At 44.3% G+C, this 27,479-nt stretch overlaps 2 protein-coding genes across 2 annotated transcripts in view; one reads left to right on the forward strand and one right to left on the reverse strand.

Moving 5' to 3' along the window:
- Window positions 1-2,651, forward strand: part of LOC146174523 (uncharacterized) — a 30,537-nt gene extending 27,886 nt beyond the window's left edge. Inside the window, exon 4 of the mRNA XM_084583647.1 lies at window positions 2,433-2,651. Coding sequence (XP_084439773.1) covers window positions 2,433-2,603 — 171 coding nt within the window. The 3' untranslated portion in view covers window positions 2,604-2,651. The remainder of the gene's footprint in view (window positions 1-2,432) is intronic.
- LOC146174520 (uncharacterized) overlaps window positions 1-27,479 on the reverse strand; it is a 186,048-nt gene that overhangs the window by 136,634 nt on the left and 21,935 nt on the right. The gene's annotated exons all lie outside the window — the stretch shown is intronic.

Below are 27,479 nucleotides of genomic sequence, written 5' to 3' on the forward strand. Positions count from 1 at the left end.
ACGCGCCTCTGAGAGACATTCCAGTGTTTATTGACAACGACGATATCATGCGCATAAGCGGCAGACATTAACAAAGCGGAAAGCCGTACAATGAACGTCAGCCATTTGTACTGTCAAGCAGACATTGATTGGGAGATCTGCTTCACGGTGGAGCAAGAGATACTCTGGTACAGTTGAGAGAGAGGTATTACGCTGTGCGAGCCCGTCAGCTAGTTATAAGAACCATCAAAGGGTGCATAAACTGTCAGCGCTCGAGTGATCGAGTGACCGAGGCTCAACCCTTTGACGTAACAGGAGTTGACTTCGCGGGACCACTTCTGGTGAAAGGAGAAAACTCGCCGCACAAGTCCTAGATCGCAATGTTTACCCGTGCTGTAACAAGAGCGGTGCACTTAGAGCCCGCAAAAGACATGCCCGCAGAGTCTTCTGATGACCCTCAGAAGTTTCATCTCCAGACGAGGTGTACGTCGGGTCGTTTACAATGACAAAGCGCTTTCCTTCAAGAAGGCCAACAAGCATCTGCTTTACTTTTGGAGCTCTATCCGACAACCAGAGGTTCTTGACTATGTCTCAAAAGCACGAATTGAATGGAAGTTCATAGTGGCGCGCTCCCCATGGTAGGGTGGCTTTTATGACCGCCTCGTCGGAGCTGCCAAACTTGCACTCAAGAAGGTGATCGGACCTAAGTTTCTGACCTTCGACAAGCTAACCACTGTACTGGAAGAAATTAAAGCCGTCTAAATTGCCTACCTTTAACTCACCTCTATGACGAACCCGGAGAACCGGAACCCCTTTGCCCTTCCTTCTTCTTGACGCGAAGACGCCTCACTCTCGCTGCCTAGCGTGGGAAAAATCTATGAAGATGAGGTCAACCTGTCAGTTACCAGACTATGGGTGTAACACCAGCAGACTGCATAAGCCTTCTGGCGGAGATGGATAAGAGAGTGCCTCGAAGAACTGCGAAATATTGAAAAGAAGAATGAGCACCAAGGAAAAACACTCAAGGAGGGGGACTTGATACTCATTCGTGGTGACCTGCAGCCACGGCAACAATGAAAGGCCGGAAGAACTGAGAAACTTTCAGGGAAGAGACCGAAAGCTAAGGTGGTGCCTGCTGAAGTTACCTGGAGGATCAACTCTCAAGCGACGTACCAATCCAACCCTTGTACTCCCTGGAGATCACTTGAACGAAGAAAAATGACAGGAGTCATTTTTGGGGTGGAATGTGTTGCGAAACCGCAACCGAAACCAGACAGGCGAAGTTGATAGACAAGCCAAGACTAGGAGGCTTCAAAAACAGAACCACGAAGCGACACTTCGGGCTTCGGTCGTCTGGTGTAACGAAAAAATAAATGAATGCCGTTCGCGCTCTGTTACAAAGTTGTCTGATTTAACGAACGCGACAATTATATGATGTACGCTTGATGAAATTGAAGACTAAGAGGTGTGCAGCTAAATTATTTAAATACCCTACCTAAAAATTGTTGACTGACAGTGGAGAAAAAGAAAAAGGAAGTTAACCTGTAAGTATAATGGTCACGACGAAAAAAAATGAGCGTTAAGCAACAAGGGAAAAACACAGATGGTAAAACTTGGGTAAATTCTATGGGAAGGAAACAGAGTGTAAAACTATACCGAAATCGGTAAAAACAGATTAGGACAGAACCTTTATTTCGTAACTCAAGAGGCAGCGCCCTACTTTTCGAAGCTAGATCAGGGTGCCAGAACACACAGCTACAAAAAAGAAATTTAATCATGAAATGGCACATGCGCAAAATGTGGTAAATCCATGGAAACAATTGAACAGCTTATACTCATCATTCTTATACTCGATTCTTATACTGGAAACAATTGAACAGCTGATACTCGATTGTGATGGTATCTATCCAGAAGTTGATGCAGGCGCAGTCACTGTTCCTAAGGCACTGGGGTTTAGAGATTGCAGTGGTCGGGTGAATGAACCTGCGGTGGAAGCTAGCAAAAAAACAATTGGAAGTTTGGTGGCTTAAAAGCAGGAAAGTGACGTATACAGATACAGAAATAACAGTTCTTTAAATTAATGACGCTATAGTTAACCAATCAAACAATATTCAAGATATAGGAAAAAAACGAGCCTGATAGCAACTGCTACCACCCCGTTTCAAAGGGGACGCTCTTACATTCCACCCATCTATCTATCCACGCCACTTTACCCTCCCGTTTCGGGTCCAAGCAGCACTAGCTCACCGCCCGCGAAAGGTAGAGGTTCATGGTGGTAGATAGCGGATCAAGATATACTAAAGCTCACATGATGACATGATATCGAAAAATATATTTCAAGATTCAATCGTTGACAAACAATGCGTATTAAGTTTAACCGCCTTAAGAGTATTCACTTACGGCTAACACTTTCTTTGACTTCGTCTTACCTTTGTTAACATTTTTACATGCAGTGCAATCCGTTCGGGAGAGGAGATGACTGCAAGTTCAGCTGCAGCTGTTTCCGCCAGAAAAACAACCTCGCTCGAGGAGTGTGCTTTTCAGATCTAGCTCCGGTATCTAAGTTGTGGGAGCCAGTACGGCCTCCATCCCCGGTAGTGAGAAAACGAATTAGGATGACGTAAATGTAGTCTGATTTCTGATAAAGAAAATAAAAAAGACTGTTCTCATTATTTTCGAATTCTGATTACATAATGCCCTATTTTGCTATGAGCAGCAGAATGGTTTTTGTGTATCCAAAATGCCCCGTCTGCTCACACAAGTAACGTCCGCAGGCGTTGGCATCGTCCGCGCTCTAACGCAGCGTCGTCTGCGCTGTAATCTTTTACAGTGCGCTGCTCTTTTACGTTCCATTGCTATGAAGTTTAAAATGTGCTTTTTGAACGCTGTTTCCCAAGGCTGCACTCCTTGAACGATTATTAATAATGAACAAATTCAGTGCATAGGTAGGACATTAGGTTACAAGAGAAACTTGCGCTATTCGGAGAAACATCCAGCAGATTACGAGCCTGTCGGCGGTAGTTGCGACTATACAAAACAAATTTCCTATCGGCTAAATCTGTAATATTGTTTACAGCATTTTTCCTAATGAGAGATGGACATCACAATCGCACTAAGAACTACGTGCATGCGATAGAAGTTCTTTACCAAGTAAGGCTCTGAAAAATTGTCTATTATAAATAAATGAGCCTGGAGATGCAGTATCTCTTTTTAGTGCGACGAGGATGGTACACATACGCAAGGAGGGCTATAAATGCGCTTTCCAGAGAACAGGATTGCGCACTCGCCGTGAAAGGAGAAGAGAGTGTGGCTGCTGCTAGACGGGGCAGAAAGTCTACCGATCCAGAAGTGGTAGCCTGGGAGTTGACTGAAAAGCAGCTAAGAAATGAAAAAGTGCTGAAGTTGTTTTTGGTCCTTTAGATTTTTTATATATTGGTCGTAATTTTTTTTGCACAACAGAAATATCTTCATTGAGATTATAACTGCGGGATTTAGGATTTAGCGCGCATAAAATTTCTCAGGAATATTTCAACCTGGTGTTCTCTGCCGGTACAAATTAAAGAGATGTTGTCCAAGGAGCTTTGCGCAAGGCGGGTTGGTTTGGGAAGAAAAGTGAATGCTTTTATTTAGGAGTTGACACACGTAGTGAAGGGAAGGAAGTCTTCCTGGAAGCGTTTAACGCCGGCTATTTGGCAGAGCAAATTGTGTTTGTTGTGCTGGGGGAATCTGCAGTTGCTGTCTGTCCAATAAATTGTCAACACCAATGAAATTAGATTGTAACCTTTCCTATGCCGCTTACTAGCGGGTTGCCAGGATCACTCGTGCTGTGGAGTTTTGATAGCATGCAAAACTGACCCGGCGATGAGTGATGTGCATAAGAGCTTTGTATAGCTGTTGTAGGTTTATGAGAGGCATTTGTAACATGATAGTGGTGGTCTTTATTGGTCGTCATTAAGCTGCTCGTCGAAAATAGTTTTATACAGTTGTCGCGTGGTTGGTCTATGTATTGTCTTTGCCACATGTAACCAGTCTGCTCCGAAGGCTTAGGGAGTAGGTGCGCGGCCGCATGGTGGCGTTTTGTTCGCTGGCGCTTGCGGGAGCTCGTTAGGGCCGAGGGTGCAGTAGCTGATGCAACTTCGCGCCCTCACTCTCCCTCCTTAGACGATAAAGACTCTGCGCGAATCATCTGCGCGCTGCACCTTCACATGTGCTGAGCACGGTTAAACCGAGCGAGGGCTACGGGGCGATTCGCTCTTTTCAGCAACTGCCCTGAGGCGAGTATAATTCGAATATTCGCTCTATGATCAATGTTGCTTATGTTCTGTACACCAATGCTGTTACGCAAAATTAAAATAGCCCTTTCCTTCGTGTTTGGTATGTTTGTAAATAAAGGATAACAACGGGCCATAAAATTAAAAGGTGCTACGCCGGATCACCTCGCGAACTACGCCTTATCCAGCTCGCTTAGAGAGGTTTGGAAAAGCTTCTTGCCCTTTGAACGTCACTTATCTCTTTCTATATTTAAAAAGCGTGTTTGTTAACCCTTTGTTACGCTGTGTACATATCCTGCAATGCTTGATCATAAGTATCTCTTGCATTTGATTGTATATAGTAGATTTTAATTTAGGGAACAAACAGTACTGATGCCTTCGTGACTATATCTCTAGGTATAGGTGATATTTCTCAACGCACAAAGCCCTCCATTTCTGGGCATTAATGTGTCGCAAAGCTAGCAATAGCGCTCTCGAGACAAATAACCAAAACTCACAGGGTCAGAAGTAGCGCCAACTCTTCTGTTTTTGCTATTTTTGTTGAGCTATTCGGCTGGTGCGTTTCAGCAGCCCTGCAGAGAACGTAAACCTACATTTTTATACGCCGCAAAACTCTAATTACAAGAGCATCAGACCCGTTGCCTAACAGAGCAAGCAGAACCGTTACAATAGAGTGTCATAGTTTGGCGCAATCATGTTCCGCAAAAGTTATAGCTCAACACGCGTGTCATACAAGCCTGTTTTATTATCCAAAGATCGAGTGAGAGTTCGAAGTTACGTGAGAAACTGTACCCTCGGCGCTCACGGGACGAGGTACACGACCGTGCGGCGACAGGCGCTGATCACCTTCGAAAGCCAGCAGATACATTGCGGCCGCAAGGCCACGTACCTCGTCCCATACCCTTCGAAGCAGCCTGATTACTTTTGGCAAAGGCGAAATGCGAACAGCGGAGCATGTGAATAAAGAAAGGTTCAGCTCAGCCAGTCTGCCTATGGCGATGAAAAGAATCTCTTCCGGTTTCTGATAGTTTTGCTTCTGTATTTTAGTTTTTTCTTGTTGCGCCACTGTAGAAACACATTTATGATTTCCAAGGATGGTACCCGTGCAGCATAGTTTCTATGGGTGCATTCGATTATCAGTCCCGGACAGCCGGGACTACTTGCTGACAGTTGTACAGCATTCGATCTTACTTGTGCAGCGCAGAAGTCCCAGCCACCAGTAAAGTTCATGGGCAAGCGGCCATTTTGAGTTAGGCTCTAAGCGCATTCTGAGTAATTTCTGTGTTCCTACAGGCGATATTGTGCGCTAAACATTGACACATTCTCTCTAAGCTGGTGTAAGATGTTTTATTCTTGCGCCTTCGCTTCCTTGTATTGAATTTCACTACACACAGACGCTTCCAGAGCCCCAAACACGGATGGTTTGTCCGTTCTGCAGAGACGTTCTAAAACTGTTTTGTTATCTTTCCAGGGCGCAGGTCTGAAAGCTTCGCAAGCGAACTGCGTTTTGCTAGAGAAGCTAGCGCTTATTTTAAGTTCTTTGGTAAACACTTTCGTCTGCTTTCGAGCGCAGTGAGTTGTGCCATTGGATGGCCTTCACTAGCCGCAACTGCAAGAAAACCCTACTATGACAGACGAATGGACGGCGGTAGCTTTCTTACAGTTCAAAATTTGCATTGACGTGACGCGTCTATGTAAGTTTTCGCGAATTAATAAAGCCTGGCTTTCGATGCAGCATAGCTACACTTATATATGCCCTTAGTGAAATCCCTCAAGCCATGGGTGATTCTTATCCATGTCCTTGCCGAATTCACTTGAAAACCCTTTATGTTCAGAAACATGCCCGAAGAAATAAGCCCCAGAATGCGTTTACAAGGCGCGCGAGAAAAGACTATGCGCTAATGACGACAAAGCCAGAACGACGCTATGATAAGGTGGTTAAAGATGCCGTAGCATTTCAGTTAACGTAAAACTTGACAGTAGAAATCCATGTCAAGTAAGTTTCGCTGAACAGTTACGGTGTACATTTTGCTGGCGTATCCGAGCATCGTTCTGCCTCCGTCGTCGTTGGCCTTGTTTTCGTCAAACATACAAAAACAAAACATTCTCCACCACTGGTACGTCACTGTAATGTCACGCACTTTTGTGACGTCACAATGTCACGTGTTTTTGTTGCCGCACATCTTGCAGCGGGCGCCAAGAAACTAAAGCCTTGCTCAGAATCGACACACAGGCTTCTATGGGACTTATGCTACCATTTAATCTTTCTACCATGGTGTCACTGCGAAAGAACGGAGTCATGCTGACTAATGGTTGGCATGGTCTGCTAAGAGCAAAATATGGAGGGCGCTTGCAATTTCATTTGACTATCATGCTGCTTCCTGTCAGAGACGAAGCGGAGACCTGCCAGCAAGTAGTCCGGGGCTGAAAAATCGAACGTATCCATTGACAGCAGCGGCTGTAGCCCGCGAAAGCGCTGTACGATATTGAGATAAGAACACTTGCTTTATCAACGTGGGTTCCATATATGCAGGTAGTTGCAAGCCCGGAGAGCGCATATATCTCTGGTAACGCCAACCAGAATGCTTAAGCTAGACATTTTTCCACGTTCTACGTCGATCGCAATTCATTTCACGTCAATAGTAATTTGCCTTATCGACAAGTAATCAACCTCCGTTTTATAGAGGCTTTGCGGTTATGTATTCCAGCGTGTGGATTTGTTATAAGGCATACCGGCTTTTTAAGCGGTATAATAAGGGTGCCCCGTCGCAGGAAATGCGGTATAGCGTTGTTTTTCTCCGGTTTTATAACGCGAAAATCAGCGCTAGCATCCCATACCAAAAACAGCTACAGATCAAAGTAGTGGTATATACAACAAGGTTTGGTTTGTTTATGGGGTTTAAATTCCAAACCGAGTCAGGTTATGGAAGACGTCACAGTAAAGGGCTCCGGAACATTCAACAACTTGACGCTCTTTAACGTGCATTGGCATCGCAAAGGACGCGGGTGCTTTGCTTTTTCGCCGTTATCGGAAAGCGGCCGCCGCGACCCTTGGGCTCCGGAGGGGGACGCTCTAACAACAGCGCCACTATGACGGGGAGAAGCAATGTTCCACAACATTGATCAGCGCAATCATTTCGTTCAGGACGCGAAATACAAGAAAAATGTTGAGGGACATCTGTAAGCTCAGCAGGGAGCACAAAGAAAAAGGCCATACTAATGCACAAAACGATCAAATTTAGCGATATAATGTTTGCCTGGAATGACAAAAAAAGGATATGACAGAAAAAATAAATATTCGCCAAGAAAGAACTCCCCAACCTGCGGGATCGAGAACATGAATCAATGTGAATTTAATTAAAATAAAGGTTTTTAACTGCCACGAATTGTTCATTGGAGATTGCAGAAAAATTGTTATTACACAGCTTGAGGGGTATAAAACAACTTAGTTTCGCAAAGTCGCAGCGTCACATGATATATGTAGATATATATTTAAAAACCTTCTGAGAGCAATGCAGATTCTCCACTGGAGAAATGCGAAAGCCTGAGCGTTGCTTGTGCACATGGTATATAGCGTGCTCTTGCTATTAAGCCCAGAGCTCCTGTGGTACAGTAAAAATGTCCTTTCCTCGTCGGGCGTTTGTTGCAGAGCTCTTGCAAATGTGGGATTTCGGTACGGCTTCGCTCATATTCGCATACCCTACGCTGCCAAGAAGACGGGAGGAACAATAGGCGCGAAAACCTTTCGCGTAATCTAGCGAAATGATTCCGTAGAACAAAAATAGCACACGGGAGATTTTCAGCATGAGCGAAGATGGGGTTCCGCTTTATGAAATGCAAAAAAAACACACATTAGTTACATGTGCACTCGTATTTCTCTGAGCATAAATGTAAAGCAATAACAGCAGGCCTCGCATAATTTTCAGAAAATCCTTTGTTTACGATTCATCAACTATTGAATCGTTGTGATGATGTCAGCATCACAGAAACTTGGCTGTCTTCAAACGCTGGCAATCATCTCAAGTTCCTGCCGGCCTATGTAGTCACATTCTAATTCATATATACCCATCGTGGAGGTGTAAAATAATAAGGCAAGTGCCTCTAATGGCTCATACCGTCCGCTTTTCATTTGGTCAAAATATAGCTGTCAATCAAATGACGTCATGATAATGTCACATATAAAAACTCTGTCTACATGTAATCGAAGCTCTATTATTCGGATCCCCAGCCGAGCACTTTAACAAACTACGTCACGCAAAGGATTGTGAAATGCACATCATAATCCGCCTTGTATTCGGGACGTATTAGATTTAATCCCCAGCTACGCTGGGTGCCTATCGGTTTTCAATGGGCATAAGACTTTCCCCGGGCTGGTGCAAGAATCTTTTGGTTTGAAATGCTTCGAAAAAGGGGCAAAGGACGAAAAAGCGTTTTACAAGAAAAAAAGGATACATATGGGTGTTATTCATCATATGGTTACTCCGCTAGGCTCGAGGGCACATTTATAGAGCACACTAGATGACCTGAATGCCGATTACATTCACTGATTGATCGAACAAAAAAAGAAACTGGCATATAGGTTCTGGCACGGTACTCAACCTTTTTAAGCAATGATCTCGGCGAGCAGAGACATAATGTGGTTTATATACGTATATTTCCTTCTGAATGCCTGTTTTGTTGTGATATATTTGATACAAGAGTTTAAGTCGTCATTTACTTTGTCGACAGGAAAGGGCTGTTTATCCTAATTTTCATGACGATATAGCTATCAGTTCCCGAGTACCGACACAGGACAAACTCTGCTGCTCTGTTTTGGGGTTTTCCAATTCTATTGCTCAGTTTCGTTTGCCAAGGTTTCCATACGGCACAAGCATATTCGACCAGTGGTCGAACGTATGTTAAGTAGGCTGTTGATTTCAAGCAAAGAAGCACGTGTTTCAGATTTCACTGTATAAAATTTGAGGTCCTGGTGGCTTTTGCCGTTTAAGGTCCTGGAGGCCTTTGTGCGAGGTGGACTTAGTGTTGTACGATGGTGGAACGGATCACTGTCCTATTGGCGAAACTATTTGAGACCTATGACCCCGTTAAGAAGCATTTTGCCTCTATGAGCCGAGCACCAGGCGATTGGTACTTGGCGGCACCAGAGATCGAAACTGATGCATACTGAATGCGAGGTGGATACTGTACCGCAAGGCCACAGCTTAGATGGTAGAAAGAGTTACAGCTCGCCAAACAATCTCCCCGAGCTACATGGAATCGTCCAGTCTGAGCCCCTTTCAAGGACCTAAGTCCCCTAAGTGGCGACAACCACGCCAGGGACTGCTCTTGCACCAATGTACGTTCAGTCATCATCGTGCTGTCAAAACGGATCCTGTCAGCTCTCCCACTGCGCATGGCGGACCTGTTCACAGCTGTCACCGCTTTGGTAGGGTTGTGGGTCGCGCCCACGTGTTCGCGTGCACTTTCATAGAATGCATCCATTCCAGATGCTGTAGCGCCCGACTTCGGCAACGTTTCGCGGCGTGCTTTAAGCGAGAACCTGATTCTACCAAGTCTTGGTAACCGTCTTGGTTTTGACGCCGGCTCTGTTTATAGAGCCACGACCTGCCACCTACGTACCGGAAGTGCGAGTGGTGGCTTCAACCGCCACCGTTCTCGTCTCACAGGGGTACTACTCACAGACTCTCAAACGTTGCTCACACCAGTTCCGCTTTTGCTTCGTCTTGACTATCTTAGCCTACTGAGATTCCCGAAGACCTCAGCTTTTCCCAGGACGTCCCTGGGTTCTCGGAGGGGGAGTGAAGACAGTAGCCCATATGCATCCTCGCGGGTTGGGGTACACAAGGCTGCCCCTACATCTGATGACGTTATTACGCAAGGGTTCCCCTGAGGCGTCCTTACAGAGACTTAGCCGCCACAGTCCATCCATGAACTGCACCGGCGGCTGAAACCACTCTTTATGTTCCGCACATTGGGGTGGTCATCTCCAGCTGTAACGGCTTCCTCCTTGAATGACAGGGAATCAGGATCTCCCCAGCCTTATTCCTAGTTCCGTTTCTATGGACATCATCGGTAAAGGCTGCACCTTTTAATGTGCGCCGCAGCGATGCATAAGTCCGACAATCTATCCCACTTTAGTGAGTTAGGCTTCCTGAGAGCGCGCCAACCTCAGAGCAAACAGGCTGGGATAAATCTTGTTCCCATTTGAAATCGATTGGTACCCGCGACATTTTATCCAACTTTAGTGAGCTAGGCTTCCTGAGAGCGCACCAATCTCAGAGCTAACAGGCTGCGAAAAATCTTGTTCCCATTAGAAATCGATGGGTACCCGGCGGCCCCGGGGATCGCACATGGTATCGCACGAATGCAATAGAAATTGCGTCCTAAAAGCTTGTTGCAAGGTCAGGGGAACAATGTGTTTAATCACGGGAGGCGTTTTTTGCCATTACAAATATTAGAAAAATGTTATGGAAAAATTGAGCGAAATAAAAATTAAACGAAGATCAGGCAAAGCTTTTCTAATAAGCTGTGTTGGTGGTAAAATATTTGCTTGAAACTAAGCCAAGAATGCTGGATACAAAATTTCTGAAAGGATAAATGGCCATAACAAAAATAGGGGGACATTCAAAATAAATGATATCAATTGCCGCACCATTGTGAACAAAGCTGTCCAATTTAGAAGGTATGCTGTCATTGCATAAAGCGGACATAGTTGTGCTTGCAGAGACACGGTTAGATGAAATATTTGATTCTAAGCCTGTTCCATGAAACTAATTTCTTTCGGAACACAGCGAAAGAATAGATTGTGGAGTGGTTTTACAGTTCAAAACCTTATTTCAAATTATGAAACTGCCTGATATCGACGGAGTTGAAGCTGTCTACAAACAGACTGCGCAATGGCTAGGCCGCTTACGAATTGTAGAGCCGCTATCAATGGCAGCGCCATTGCAACGTTATATCTTCCTTCTAAGGCTCCTGACAACAGGACCTTCCAGGTGGTCTCGAAGTACAGTCGCGCCTCGTTAATATGGACACTTTCGTTTCCGACCAAAACTGTCCATAAAGTGAGTCATCCATAATAACGAGTCATGAATAAAAACACAAAGGATTTTATTGAGAAAAGAGAATTGTAGTTAACGACTGCTTTTGTACATAACTTTGTGCACTGGACTCAAAATTTCACAGAACACCGGAAATTTTGAGTGCATTATCCTTGTCATTGTTGTCTTCGAAAAATTGTAGTGCAGTCTGAAGCGACTCGCTTACCATGACACCCGTTATGTTGGGCTTTGTGTTGGTCGAACTTTTCAGCACGAACTCCTCACTGGCCGATGAATTAGCGTCTGATTCTCTACTCACCGCCACTTCCTAAATGGCCTCTTCACTGAGCTAAGTAGCCGCTAAGTAGCTGCTTGAGATTCTCCTGGGGCGAGGAAACAGCTGAGCTTTCGATACTAGTCCCTCGCAGCTTGGATTGACTGAGATAGCTTTTGGCGCTTGTATTCACAGATTTCTTCGCGCCTACGCTCAGCTATGTTATTTTGCGTTTAACTCCCGCCATGCCAAAAGCCCGACTCAAGTTGAGAGCTACACATTCCTGATGCTGTGCACTTTTTTGCCTAGTTAACCTTTCTGCCTTTCCGTTCTTCTGATTCTTTTTTTTTTTGCCGTGTACTGTTTCTGTAAGAAAGCAAGGGAGTCAAGTTGGCAAGCTGCTATGCAGAGGGTTATCGAACAACCCATCTTCTTGGCGCCGTTTTTATGTGTTCCCATAAAACAAACATTGCAAGCTGAAGTACAGTTTAGAACGACGGCTAGCCGACTACGAAGAGCTCAGACCTTGTCAAGGCCGCATCGTTGACCCAAAGCGTAGCTGACATACGGACCGCCTAGTGTGCAAAGTTTGGCAGTTCAGCAGGACAACAGGGACGAAAACCAGGAGCATGAGAGGAAGGCGCGTCCAGGACGGGACGTTCAGTTCCGGTTGCGTGTTCATACGTCGCCTTTCTTTTGTCGCTCTACTTTGTGAGTGTCTCTTAACTCTCACCGAAAAGCGTTAACGGCTTCATGGAACACACACCGCGCTTTGGGATATAAAACTTCAGTTTCCACCGCCACTGTTGGCACTTGTCTTTCTTCCTGTCATTTCTTTCTTACGCTTTTACCGGCCTCTCTGTTCACGTTCAGCAGAATTTATTACAACCAATGTTGCTGTTTTCCCGACTGCTGCGGCACTTCCGCTGGACCCAGAAATCTCCTGGTTCCCCCTTTCGGGGTCTTTCTTACGCTGACCCTCGGTTTGCTATGTACGTTTCTCTCCGCTCTTGCGCTCCCCTCCCCTACCCCTCCCCCTTCCCTTAGAACAGAGACACGCCCGCTTTAGTTCTTTCCAACCCCACAGGACTCGTTCAGGCATCCGGCCGTATCGGCTGTCACGTAGGTTCGCTGGCTGTGCGCCCTTCTTTAACTTGCGCTCGGACTACTCTGCTTTTTTTCAAGCACTGTCCATATTAACGAGACAAAAATACATGGGCCCAAGTGGGGCGCGTGCATTCTTCCCCTGTCCATTGTCCGGACAGCAAGTTTCCATAATCAGTTCAGTCGTTTAGTCGTGTCCGACTCTTCGTGACCCTATTGACCATGTCATGCCACGCTTTCCGGTCTCTCACTATCTTCCTAACATCACATAACTTCATCTGAAGTGCATCGAGGATGCCATCTAACCATCGCGTTCGCTGCCTACCCCTTCTCCGGCGACCCTCAACCTTTCCCAACATGAAATCTTTCTCCAGCGACTCCTCTCTTCTCATCAAATGACCAAAGTAGCTGAGCTTTAACTTTAGAATTTGACCCTCCTATGAGCAGTCAGGGTGTATGGTCGACAATATTGACTGATATGATCTTCTGGCAGTCCAAGGAACTCTCAAGAGTCTTCGCCAGCACCACATTTTCAAACGCGTCAATTCTTCGGCAGTCAGCCTTTTTCACAGTCCAACTCTCGCATCCATACATCACAACTGGAAACACCACAGCACGAGTTATACGGATCTTGGTTGGCAGACAAATGTCTCTGCTCTTTACTAAGCGGTCAAGGCTAACCATTGCTCTCTTTCTCAGAAGCAGGCGTCTCCTAATTTTATGGCTGCAGTCTTCTTCCGAGGTAATTTTGGAGCCCAAGAAGAGAAAATCTGTCACAGCTTCCACTTCTTGTCCCTTGATGCTCCAGAACTTGATAGGGCAAGACGCCATTATCTTTGTCTTTTTAATGTTCAGTTTAAGCCCAAACTTCTCACTCTCTTCTTGTACGCGCATCAGAAGTCTCTTGAGTTCCGCTTCACTTTCTGCCATTAAAGTGGTATCATCCGCATATCTAAGGTTGTTGATACGTTTTCCAGCAATCTTCACTCCAGCTGAAGACTCGTCCAGACCGGCCTTCCTCATGATGAACTCTGCATAAAGGTTAAATAGGCAGGGCGACAGTCCTTTCTCAATCGGAAACCAATCAGTAATACCATGCCCAGTTCTGAATGTGGCCTCTTGCCCTTCATATATGTTCCTGAGGAGACAGATGAGGTGAATTGGAACTCCCATCTCTTGGAGAGCTTGCCACAATCTGCTGTGATCTACGCAGTCAAACGCTTTCGCATAATCAATAAAGCAGAATTAGATGGGTTTCTGGAACTCTCTTGCTTTTTCCATGATCCAGCGAAGGTTGGCAACTTGGTCTCTAGTTTCTCTGCCCTTGCGAAACCCAGCTTGCACGTCCGGAAGCTCCCGATCCACTTACTGCTGCAGCCTGCCTTGGAGGATTTTCAACATCACCTTGCTAGCATGCGAAATAAGCGCGATCGTGCGGTAGTTGGAACAATCTTTGGCACTGCCTTTCTTTGGAATATGGATGTAAACTGACCTCCTCCAATCCTGTGGCCACTGCAGGGTTGTCCAAATCTTCTGACATAATGTATGCAGAATGTTACCAGCGTCATGGTTGATGTTTTGAAGCAACTCAGCTGGAATGTTATCAATTCCGCTAGCTTTGTTCTTAGCAAGGCTGGCTAAGGCCCATTCAACTTCACTCTTCAGGATGCCCGGCTCGAGATCAGGGATCACAACCGTCTCATGTTGGGTTTGCACATTCGGGTCCTTCTTGTACAGTTCTGTGTATTCCTGCCACCTCTTATTTCTCTCTGCGGCTTCAGTGAGGTCCTTGCCTCGTTTGTCCTTTATCACGCCCATCTTAGCACAGAAGCTTCCTTTGATATCTTTGATTGTCTTATACAGAGCTCTTGTGTTCCTTAATTGGCTGTTGTCTTCAACTGCTTGGCACTGTATGTTCAGGAAGGCATTCTTATCTCTTCTTGCTATTTTCTGAAAATCCTCATTGAGAACCTTGTACCTTTTTCTTTCCCCCATAACTTTTGCCATCCTCCTTTCCTCAGCTATTTGCAAAGCCTCTTCAGATAACCAGTTTACTTTCTTGCATTTCTTCTGCTTTGGAACTACCTTAGTAGCAACTTCTTGTATTATATCACGAACGTCAGTCCACATCTCTTCGGGCTCTTTGTCTTCTAGATCTAATTCTTGAAATCGATTCCTCTCTTCCACAGCATATTCTAATGGAACTTGACCAGATTATATCTGAAAGGCCTTCTAGTTTTCAGCATTTTCCTCAATCGAAGCTTTATCTTGGCAACAAGAACCTTATGATCGGTGCCACAATCGGCCCCCGGCGTTGTTTTTACTGCTTGTATAGCGCTCCTCCATCTCTGTCGGCAAATAATATAATCGATCTGATTCCTGTACAGACCGTCCGGTGAAGTCCATGTGTACAGGCGCCTCTTGTGCTGTTGAAAATGAGTATTCGCTATGGTCAGGTTGTTTTCTTGACAAAACTCTACTAGCCTCTGCCCAGCTTCATTTGGCTCACCAAGACCGTACTTGCTGTAATTCCGGATATTTCTTCACTCCCTACCTTAGCATTCCAGTCTCCTATGAGAAAAACGACGTCCGATGATGGGGTGCGGTCTAAAAGGCATTGTAGGTCCGTATAAAATCTCTGATCGTCAGCTTCTTCAGCAGTAGTGGTCGGTACATAGACTTGGATAACTGTTATGTTGAAAAGGTGACCTTGGATCCGAAGTGAAATCATTCGGTCGTTTTTGGGGTTGTACCCTAGCACTGCTTTGCCCATTCTTCTGTTTACTCTGAGAGCGACCCCATTCCTTCTCCTGGATTCGTGCCCACAATAAAAGACATAATGGTCGCCGGAGTTAAATTCTCCCATTCCGGTCCACTTGAGCTCGCTGATACCCAAGATATCAATGTTCAATCTGTCCATTTCTTGCTTGACAATATCCAGTTTACCTTGCGTCATAGATCTTACATTCCATGTTGCTTTGTGATACATCTCCTTGCAATATCGGACTTTCCGGTCGCTTCCCGACACATGCACAACTGAGCGTCCTTTTGGCTTTAGCCCAGCCGCTTCATTCGTCCTGGAGCTACTAGGAATCGTTCTTTGTTCATCCCCAGTAACATGTGGGACGCCTTCCAACCTGGGGGGCTCATCTTCCGGCGCCATATCATTAATGGTATTGTGACTGGCCATAGGGTTTTCTTGGCAGGAAATACTGGAATGGCTTGCCATTACCTTCTCCAGTGAATCAAATTTTGTCAGAACTCTCTGTCGTGACCTGTCTATCTTGGGTGGCCCTACACAGCAGAGCTCACAACTTCATGGAGTTTCGCAAGCCCCTCCGCCACGACAAGGCAGTGATCCATGAAGGGTAGTTTCCATAATAACGAGGCATAAATACATTGAAAAGGTTTGGTCCCCAGAAACACTGTCCATAATCCGGGTCGTCCATATTAACGGGGGTCATATTAACGGGGCACAACTGTACTACAGTTTCTTCTCAATTGATTAGTCGTCGTCTGGAGATGTGCAAGCAGAACCGATAGTCCTGTTCTGGAAGCGACGCCGTGTTCTCCATCTCATGATCTGCAAAAGTATGGGCTTAACTGGACTCGTCGGCGTCCCTCACTTCTTGACTCCTGGGACCGTTGTACACCGCATGTGTTTTATGGCGTGCCTCTCGTGCTGCCCATCCTCGGTGGTAATTATGTAAGTCCTAGGGACATCAGCTGGGTCTGTAACTATTGCAGGGCTCCACGTTCGCAGACATGAGTTGTTAACAGGCGCCTGGGAGCCCGTTAGCAATTCGGATAGTTCGCTGATGATCGATCGTACGCTGCCATTTGCTTATCCCATATTTCTTTGGGGCGAATCGTTAGAAGCTCGTTTGACACTGTCTTGGGCTTCATGTGGCAAGATAACATCGGACGTATAGTCCTCATTTGTGGGGCCGTTAGTCACTGAACGACAATTTCATTGGTTTTCTCTAGGTGCGTTACGCCACTCTAATACTGCTTGGCGGATGCTGACCTTACTACGGCAACACTTCACCAGCAGCTTCTTCGCTTCCTGGAGAGCACGTTTCTCTATGTCATTTGATCGCAGGTGATACAGGCTTGAAAATACTTAATGGACGTGCAGGATCACAATGAAGGCTTTTAACTCCTTGCTGCTGAATGGGGACCCATTGTCGCTACACAGCCTCTGTGGTAGTCCATGCGTCGCAAATATATGTAGAGATGACTGCTGACGCAGGGGTCGTACGCAACTTTCATTTCGAACAAAAACAAATTTCGTGGCATCTACCACAATAAGAAAGTAATGTCCTTCATTTTGAAAAAGGTCTGCTCCCAACACTTCCCAAAGTAACTCACGGACAACAGGGCTTAGCAATGTAATTTGAACATATTTTTTTGCCTTGTGTGTCTGGCACATCAAACATGAAAGGGTCAGTGCCGCAGTTTCACTCGTTATATAGGACAAAAACATGACTTCTCGTGGTCTGTTCTTTATTTTTTCTTCGCCCTGTGTGCTGCATCGAGCTGGTTCTAAACTTCTCTTTTTTTTGCTTTCGGCACAATGAGCTTGTCGCTAGGAATTATCGGCGTTTACTCGACATGAATTTACTCCCGGTTATTCCAGAACGCCTTCAGTTCATCAGGTACTTCGTATCTTGAGGCTGGCTAGGATGTGCTGGAATAGTTGCGCAGTTTCACCATTACGGGGTCATTGTACGGTGCTTCGAGAATGGACTTCAGCTTTTCGTCCGACCTTGGGAGGTATGTAAGGACATTCACACAAAACTGCTCTTCTTTCATGATTGGCAGCCTGCTGGGAAAACGTGACAGAGCATCTGCTCTTACTAGTCTTTTCCGCTTTGAACTGCACTGTGAATAAGTATCTCTGCAGTGCTATGAACGTGCGTTAAAGGCGAAGTGGGGATTTTGAAAGAGGATTTTGAAATTGGGCCCAAGTGGTCTGTGGTCTATTTCACCGTGACGTCAGGCTGTCCAATCATGGAATTCTCGCAGCCGTGAATGATGTCAATGTCTTTTTCTCAATTTGCGCATACTTTCGATGGTCGTCCGTGAGAGATCGGGACGAGTGCGCAACTAGATGTCTATCTCGCAATAGCACTGCTGCTACACCATGCTGGCTGACCTTACCTTGCTTGAAGTAGGCCAGAACTGGGGCTTCCATCAGAATACTCTGTTGGGCGAGTTTATAAACATCCATTGTTAGTAATAACAACGCAAACAACAATAGATAGGACAAGATAAAAGGGATCTACAAGACAAGCGCTGACTCACAACTCAACCTCAGCTTTTAATCCCAGGCCCAGAAAAAAAACAAATGGGACACAGGCGAACCCCTTTCGCGTGAAGCATCCCTTGATGCATATGCTAGTCAGAATGTTACTCAAAAAAGCAAACTCTTTGCTTGAAAGAGCAAGAGAAGTCCAGTAACGTATTTGATGTCATTTAAAATAAAATATGCGTCTACCAATTCTCTCGCCAATCTTTTCTCTGTAGCGATATAAAATTTTCCATGGTTAAATAGGGCTGTACACTTCCCTTGCCTAGTTGTCTCATAAGATTTGCAATGGGAGACCAGAAAGGTTTTGTCCTGTAGCTTCATTTTATCTTGTACTATTCTTCCTGTGTGCGTCGTTTTTATAAACAATGGATGCTTACATCAATATTTGCCGCAGCATTCCAAAGCTCTTCAGGTGTTGGCCCGTTCATTCCGAAGCGAAGTCCTTGCGCAACAGATCTCTCAGCGAAGCTGTAATTGACAATATGCTTGGAATAAACCTTGACACAATGTTTATCACTCCAAGGAACGCTTGTAACGACTTGAAGTTTGACGGAACATGGACATCTATAATATCTTGCACATAATGGGGATCGCTCTTAAGGGCTTGGGCTGCTAGAATAGAACCTATTATGCCACACTTGCTTCAAAAAGTACCATTTCTTTATGTTCAGCTTCAGGTTATGTTCAGCTAGATAGCAGACGATCGTGCACGACTACAGACACCCTGTGCAGTACCTCCACAACTGTGTGCATAACATGCTGGAACACTTCCGGAGCCATAGAAATACCGAAGCGCATTCGAAAGAATCTATGCCAGCCATAGGGTGTGCTCATTTTACATAAGTACGAGCGAGCTTTTGCGATCCAAACTTAATTTTCCAAAATTCAGACGAAACTTCTACAGTCGAGAAGAACTGCATTTATCAAGCCTGGCCTGATTAGATAACCACAAAATTGGCATTAGGTACCGTTCGCGAAGCAGGGCTCTGTTCAAGTCTGTCGGGTCAAGGCCGATACTTAGTTTGAGCAGCTTCACAACTACAACCATGTTGTTGCACAACTCTGTAGGTTCTGCAGCCTTCCCGATAACCCCATCATGCTCCATGCGGTCCAGTTCATCTTTAATGCGATCGCTTAGAGCAAGTGGTATTCGCCTCGGAGGCCTAACTACTAGATGCACTTCCGCTTTTAGCTTCATTTCGTAGTGGAGTTCACTTACGTTTCTAGGCATTGAAAGACATCAGCCAACGGTACAGCCGCTTCGTAGAGTTCATCGTTACTAACACTACCACCGATTTTAGTAATAAAACCAAGATCGTCCGACACGGATCCACTCAAAGTGATCGGTACGTCAATATCACTCACGACGAAACGAGCTGTCCATGCACGGCCATGGCATTCATATTTCAGCGCTATCTGTTCGCGATCACGTCGTGCAAGGGCCGAAAAATGCGCTGAGATCAATTTTTTCGCAATATGCTGCATCTTAGCTGCTATTTCTCAGCAATCCATGGATACGGGTTGTGTCCCAAACGACTGGAAAATTGCGCGTGTCATATCCGTTTTCAAATCTGGCGATGCCTCTCTGGAATGAAATTAGAGACCAATTTCTTTAACCAATACAAGCTGCAAATTGCTAGAGTGCATAATCTCCTCTGCCATAATGGGTCATCTGGTGAAGCATAACTTATTTTCTTCCAATCAGCATGGCTTCCTAGATGGTCGGTCTTGCGAAGCACAACTGTTTGAATTGGTTACTGTCCTTCATCATGCGGGTCATGCTCTCTCTAAAATAGACGCCGTATTTATTTATTTATGACACTGAGTTTGCCGTATTAATAGATTTCGCCAAAGCATTCGACTAAGTCCCACACATACGTCTAATAAAGAAGCTTGAAAGTTTAGACATAAATCGTAAGGTTATTTGTTGGATAAGGAGCTTTTTGGCTAATCGCTATCAATCAGTGTCTGTTAACAGCCATTCTTTCTCATACTCCCCCGTTAAATCTGGAGTGCCGCAAGGGTCTGTACTCGGACCTATCTTGTTCTTAATTTATGTAAATGATATCAGTAATAATCTAAATTGCACGGTAAGATTATTTGCTGATAATTTCGTAATATACAGACAGATAACTGATCTTTCAGACTGTACTCATTTACAATGAGACATTGATAAGCTAAACAATTGGTACACACAATGGCAAGTGGAAATTAACACCTCAAAAACAAAACTTTTCAGATTTACCACAACGATCTTGCACCGAACCATATCATTGCGCTTTGAACAAAGTGCGTATTGAACCGGTACCCATCATAAAGTATTTAGGTGTACATTTAGCATCAGACCTTTCATGGAACTGTCACTTAGGTACGGTTATCAATAAGGCTTCCAAACACTGGGCTTCCTCAAACGCAACCTGCGTTTAGCTAATCCAGACATAAAGCTATTACATACACTATATTAGTGCACTCTAAATTGGAGTCGCCTCTTTAATTTGGAACCCTCATCAAGCTTGCCTAGTAACAAAATCGGAGTCTCTGCAAAATAAAGCCGCCCGTTTCATACCTAAAACCTATTGACGATCAGCAAGTATAACTGAAATAAAGACAGCCCTCAACTTACCTCTTCTTGAAAGACGGAAAATGTTTTCCGTACTGTCTTTTTTCTTCAAATTATATTATAGTCATTCTTCTTTTGTGTTATATCATATCACACCGGCCCATCACATGTTTAAACGTATTGATCACCAACTGAAAATGCAACCCATCATTGCTTGAATCAACCTTTTCTTTCACTCGCCTCTCCTCGTCGTCATCCGTCAATGGAAACTGCTCTCCGCTACCGTCGCATCTTCCAGTGATTACAAAACGTTTGTAACCGGAATAAAAAATCACTTTGAGTTGTAACCTTCATCTTTGCATTTCTTTTTATGTTCATGTTACAGGGCTGCTCCCCGAAAAACATGAATGTTTGGTGCCATCTGTATTTTTATTTGAAGTGTTGAAGCCCTAGCTTTTCAACGTTGAGCCTGGTTATCGACTTATCTAAACTATTGCTAGTGTCTTTGTTAACGGCTGTATATATATCGCAATTTTGGATGCATTGTTTGTACTCTTGTTCCAACCTTCGCCTCCCCCCCTCCTATGTGATGCCCGCTCGGGCCTTTAAGGTATGTGAATAAATAAAATAAATAAATGCTGCACTTCTCTCTCGGCTTGCTGGTTGCCCGCTTGAGCCCACTTCTTGCATTTAGGCAACTGTCAGCTCCAGTGTCACTTTTGCACGTGACAGATTTGCCGTCTATCGGGACTTTCGCTGACCATGTACCATGCATTCTTGCTGTACAGCGCCGCGAAATGAACCCTTTGTAGAGAGTGCTCGCATCACTCTCGGCTTGAACTTAACTTACGCGTTCTTGATCTGGCCGTCGCTTCCGCTGCTTAGGCTGTTTCTTGCACGTTTCGCGAAATAGTTGTAGCCACTGCAATTCTTAAGCGTTTGCCTACAGCTGTGTCTGGTTGTTGTGCGTAGCAAATTCACAGTTGTCGGAAATGTACGTCGTGCCAACGCTGTTAACAACCGGTGGGTGGCTTGAATCCTTCACTCCTTGTATTTTTTACACTGCACTTGGCCCTGTTCCCGAGCACGGTACGTCTCAACGGTTTTCGCCTTTGTCGGATTGTCGGTGATCAATTTCGGCTGCAGCATCTTATCCTTGATGCCCAAGATGGTTCGACTTCGAAGCATGCGGTCCTCCAGCGTGCCAAACTCCCAACGACCGGCCAACAGCCTCAGCTCCATGAGCCATTCATTGAAAGGTTCGACTTCTATCTGGTCACGTGTCCCGAAGCAAAATTAGCTTTATGTCGGGTATTTCAAAGGCGGGTAGAAGTTTTCAAAATTATCAATCAGGACGTCAACATCGTTGCGTTTGTCTGTCATCTGTACCGAACTGAAACATTGCGTACGCTTTCGGCGCCTGTTTTCCAATCGTGAACAGAAAACGTGGGTTATTCTACCGCTTTCGACTGATGCGTGAGCATTGTAGCAGTAGCGTAAAGTTTAAACTCACTTTTTCACGCTCGTCAGTGATGCCTCACATCCCACGTAGTGGCCAGTGGCTTCGGCGAAGGAAGGAGCTACGAAGCTATTACGACTTTCAGGCCTGACGGCGTTGCGAGAGCTACGCGCTAAAGCTTCCAATGCCGCGCTTGGCAGCACCTCTGACGCTATGTGAACAGACTGAGGGCCGGTGGAAAAAAGAGGGTTTTCTGAGCGAATCATGGAAGTTCGTTGACACTACGCGATTGCGATGCAGCTTCAGAGTGCTGAGTCGCTACCGATGGCAGCCGTATCTGATATATCCTTCGAGGTATAGGCCTCCTGGTTTTTCTGTCGCCCTCATGAAAGAAAATAAGAAATATCTTCATTATTACCCAAAACCAGAAAAGTTATATTTAAATGGAAATTTCAATATACCAAACACAAACTGGGCTACTTTTTCTGTGCCATCTCAGCATGCAGTGGGAGATTGACTGCTTGATATCATGTTTAATTTGCACCTTTTACAATTTGTAATGCACCCTAGTAGAGTCCAACAAGATTCTGCATATATTCTGGATTTATTCTTGGTGAGCGGCAATATCAAAGAAAAATTTTCATGCAATGTAGTTTCCGAATAACGTGATCATCAAAAAGCAATTTTGGTGATAGAAGACATAACATTGGACCGAAAGGATGATGTCGACAGCTCCCAATATTTCCTATGCTGACAATGAATCAATTATCGATGTGTTAGATCTTCACTATGACTGTTTTATGTACAGCACTTGCAGCGAGCTTGACTTGCGGCTTGTTTTCGAAAATATTGTTTGTGACTGCATTCAACGCTTTGTACCTGTGATATTTAAGAAGTCAGACAATCAGAATCCCTGCATTAAACGAGAAACTACAATTGCACCCGAAGTTAAAGCGACTAATGAAAAGAGTGAAAATGTCAAGCTCAGATAATTAAGAGGCCAAACGTTATGAAATTTCAGAGCAATTGAAACAGTGCATCCTGAAAAATAAAGAAAACGGCTACAATACGCAACTTCTGTATTTTAAAAAACTTTACCTGAAACGTTTTGCCGGTCAATTGCACCAGTTCGCAGTTACAACGATACGTTTTCACAAATGGGCAGCATAAAAGTAATAATGACGAGGTTTCCTCACCATTTATTAACTTTAAGAAAGTTTTCACAAAAGATAATGGCTTTCTCCCATCCTTTAGCTATTCTTCCTTCCATGCCTTATGTTGGATAATAAAGAGGTTTAGCGGGCTAAAATACACAATAAATATCAGTAGTTGTAGAAAGGCTAAAGAGGGTTTTGGATATTAAAGAGGTTTGGCGGGCTAAAATACACAATAAATATCAGTACTTGCAGAAAGCCACAAACGTTGCATTGTGGTAACGATGTGCATTCACCGAAACGGCAAAGGACAGGACGGCGCTCTTTGTGACTAATCGTGCAAAATGATTGTGGGCAAGATATTATCTGTGTCTGTTTCCTTCACAACAGTGTTTAAGGAGTCGCCAACGGGTGCAGTCTACCCTTTCAACCAGGGAGATCAAATATCCCAAATGTTTATTTCAGTCGCATGAACTGAGCACTGAAAACGTTTTTACACACACGTGTGCATGGAAAATTCCCTCGCAGAGCTAGCTTTAGAACTCTTGTGTTTGTTCTGTTACTTTGCATATGTAAGCGTTTTAGAGTGCTAATAGATTACCGAACCATAAAGGAAATATTTTATACATCAATGAAAAGCAAAGCTTTAAGCCCGAAACTAATTTTTATTCACAATGTAGAGGTGTTACAGCGGACTGGAATGTAAAATGATAATAGTGGAATGCTGAATAATTTACTCTGCGTTAAATACTTTCCATTAAACTTTAGTGAACATTCAAGCTCTAACTCGATGCTAGGAGGCGGTAGAATTATACGGGCATCCGGAGCTGCCGTCGAGGATCTTCAAACGCTTGCAAACACTTTGCAACTCACTTAGTAATCATTTAAATTGTGCCTCTTATATACAAACATACTCAGTGCCTAATATTCGTCGTTGTACCATCGTGCCATGCTCTTTAGGAGCCTGCTAAAATATCCTCAGAATTTTCTTACTCAGTGCTTCTAATAGGAGTGATTTCTTTCGAACAAATTTCGTTCGATGTTGCTTTTAAGCACAAAAATTCCAAAGCGACTCATGCTGTACGGGAAGGGACGGAGTAGTTTTATTGCAAAAGCAATACTATGCGAGGTCTAACCGCTCGACGCTGTGTGCCGTGCCCATGTCCGTGGTCCTCTGGCAGGAGCTGCCATCGCCAACTTGGGTTTCTCGTTTCACATGGGACGGTTATATAAGAATCAGCCTCCTAGAACCTTGACATTCACGTTACCGCTATAGGCCAGTAAGGCACGTTCATACGGGTTGTTTCCCCCGCCGGGGTGGCGCAGTGGTTACGGCGCATGACCACTGTTGCCAAGAATGCGGTATCGAATCCCGGCCTCGACGGCCGCTTTTCGGTGCGGCGAAAAGCAAGGCGCCGGTGTGCTGTGCGATGTCAGCACACGTTAAAAAACTTCAGGTAGTCGAAATTTCCGGAGTCCTCCACAACGGCGTCTCTCATAGCCTGAGTCGCCTTGGGACGTTAAACCCCGCAAACCAAACCAAATATACCAGATAACACATCAATTGATGCAGTTTATATTTCAAGTAAATTACCTTTTGCTTTAGGAAATTTTAGTGCCTAACAAGAATTCTTATTACTCAATAAAATAAATAAGGGGACACATTGTTGTTTAAGTCAAGGGCATACACGACATCGACCCGTGATTCTATAGGGTGCTTGTGCACTTTGCTTAAGACCGTAAGATAGACGTTATATATTCAAGCTGCGCTGAAGCCACCTGCGCGCACACTGGGGAGCTTGACTAAGAAACTACCCAAATGTCACCAGTTGAACTCGAAAGTATAATTTTTTATATGTTCTTTAATTCAGAAATGATTTTTTCTACAAAGTCACGTCATTTTAGGCATGCAGCAATCGCAAGATGAAATACATGTCAATTTTTATTCATATTTCCTGGAAAAGGTTATCATATGGCGAATGTATGTTTGCGACCCAAGAACAGCGCCTTTTCTGCTTGATTGCGTTCTTATCGCTATAGAAATAAATCATATGGGAACGCACCCTCCTAAACTTGAACTGCCATTGCAGCCACAGCCTGCCTTAAGATATATGATAGGGCGTTTTGTTTCAGGGGTTGGTCAAGATGATCATGATTAATTTCAATATGAGGCTGGGGAAAATACCTATAAAAGTATGTTCGGTACCGATACTTCATGCCATAAAAAAATTGCATTTCAAATATTGGTGCACGAAACAGAAAATGAAACAATTTTTGAATAAATTTATTTGATACTGTATCAAAGATTCTTCGATACATTAGCCAATACAGAATAAAATTGAGGTGGTATTCCAGTCCAGTTAAGTCGTTCAGTCGTGTCCGACTCTTCGCGACCCTATGGACCATGTCACGCCACGCTTTCCTGTCTCTCACTATCTTCCTAACATCACATAACTTCATCTGCAACGCTTCAAGGAGTCCATCTAACCTTCGCGTTCGCTGCCTACCCCTTCTCCGGCGACCCTCAGCCTTTTCCAACATCAAATCTTTCTCCAGCGACTCCTCTCTTCTCATCAAATGACCAAAATAGCTGAGCTTTAACTTTAGAATTTGACCCTCCAATGAGCAGTCAGGGTTTATGGTCGACAATATCGACTGATTTCATCTTTAGCGCCACAGTTCAAACACGTCAATTCTTCGGCGGTCAGCCTTATTTATTTATTTATTTATTTACCCTCAGGGCCCGGAGGCATTACAGAGGGGAGTGGGATACATAAAAGTATAAGGATGTACGTACAGCAAAGTTACAGAAGAAAATACATTACAAGTACATAAAAAACATGCGCAAAAAGAACAAGGAAAAAAAAACTTCACAATGCAGTGGGGATAAGTAAAAACTGTCAGGAAGTAAAGGGCAAACAACATAGTAACAAGCTATATACATTCAAAGAAAAACAATGGCTTTCCAAAATGCGTCGTTATCTGTTATACGTGCGATATCATGGGGAAGGTGATTCCAGCTGACACAAGTTCTAGGTATGAATGAGTCATGGAAACATTTTGTGTTACTTGATGGAACCCCAACTTTATGGCGGTGATCAATGCGCGCTGATATGTAAGATGGTCTTGTTAGTAATCTTTCTTTCAGGTAGCTGTTGTGGTAAATTTTATGAAAAAGGGATAATGATGCTACTCATCTGCGGTGAGATAGAAGTGGAAGGGACAAACTTGATTTCATGGCAGTTACACTACTTGTTCGGTGATAGTTTGACAGTATGAAGCGACAGGCGCGGTTCTGCACAGCTTCCAAATCGGAAACGAGTGAATCAATGCCAGGGCTCCAGACAGATGCAGAATATTCTAATTTGGAGCGTAAAGCGTTTTGTAAAGCAATAATTTTAAAGAACTGGATGAACGAGAGAAATTTCTCCGAAGGTACCCTAGCATGCGGTTTGCGTTATTTACAATATAGTCAACGTTGGGTTTCCAAGATAGGTTAGAAGAAACGTAAACACCTAGATACTTGTAAGAGTACACAGTCTCAGGAGAAACATTGTTAATCTGATAAGTAGTGGGTATGCTGGAACTACGAGAAATGTGCACATGCTTACACTTATAATATTTAATTCCATATTCCATTCCTTACACCAATCAAGAACCTTGTTAATATCAGACTGAAGGCAAGATGCATCATTACTTCACAGTCCAACTCTTGCATCCATACATCACAACTGGAAAGACCATAGCACGAGTTATACGGATCTTGGTTGGCAGACTAATGTCTCTGCTCTTTACTAGGCGGTCAAGGCTAACCATGGCTCTCTTTCCCAGAAGCAGGTAGTGTTAAGAATAGCCAAATTTGCAGCACTTCAATCCCATTATTTAAAGCTGGAAGTGTTATCGAATTTAGAATTTTTTTCTTGCATTCCGCTTCCTTTAGCGTATTCCTACGGTGCATATTTTCTTTAAGAGCTGAAAGGAATCAATTCGCACAAATTCACTGAAGTCCGCAGTGTGAGCAGCTAATCTTGCTATAACTTCAGAATGAGTTTAAGCCATATCGCTTCCCACAGCAGCCTGACAAGAAATTCAAGAAATTTTTAATCTTCGTCATGCGAACTTCGATTTGTAAGCATTTCGCTACAATAGTGAAAACTCTTTGCGTGTAGGTACAAAGTATACATTATTTGTCCGATGGTTTCTGCCTTTTCTCTGTGTTAAAATGTTCACGACCAGTATGCCTCGGGAAATTGGTATTTATTTGGCCGTACTATAAAGACATTAGTTTTGAAGGTGGACATGCTGGACATGTGGACATGTGTCT

Source organism: Amblyomma maculatum, chromosome 11 (assembly GCF_055883805.1).
Source record: "Amblyomma maculatum isolate TAMU_Amacu chromosome 11, ASM5588380v1, whole genome shotgun sequence".
Lineage (NCBI taxonomy): Eukaryota > Metazoa > Arthropoda > Arachnida > Ixodida > Ixodidae > Amblyomma > Amblyomma maculatum.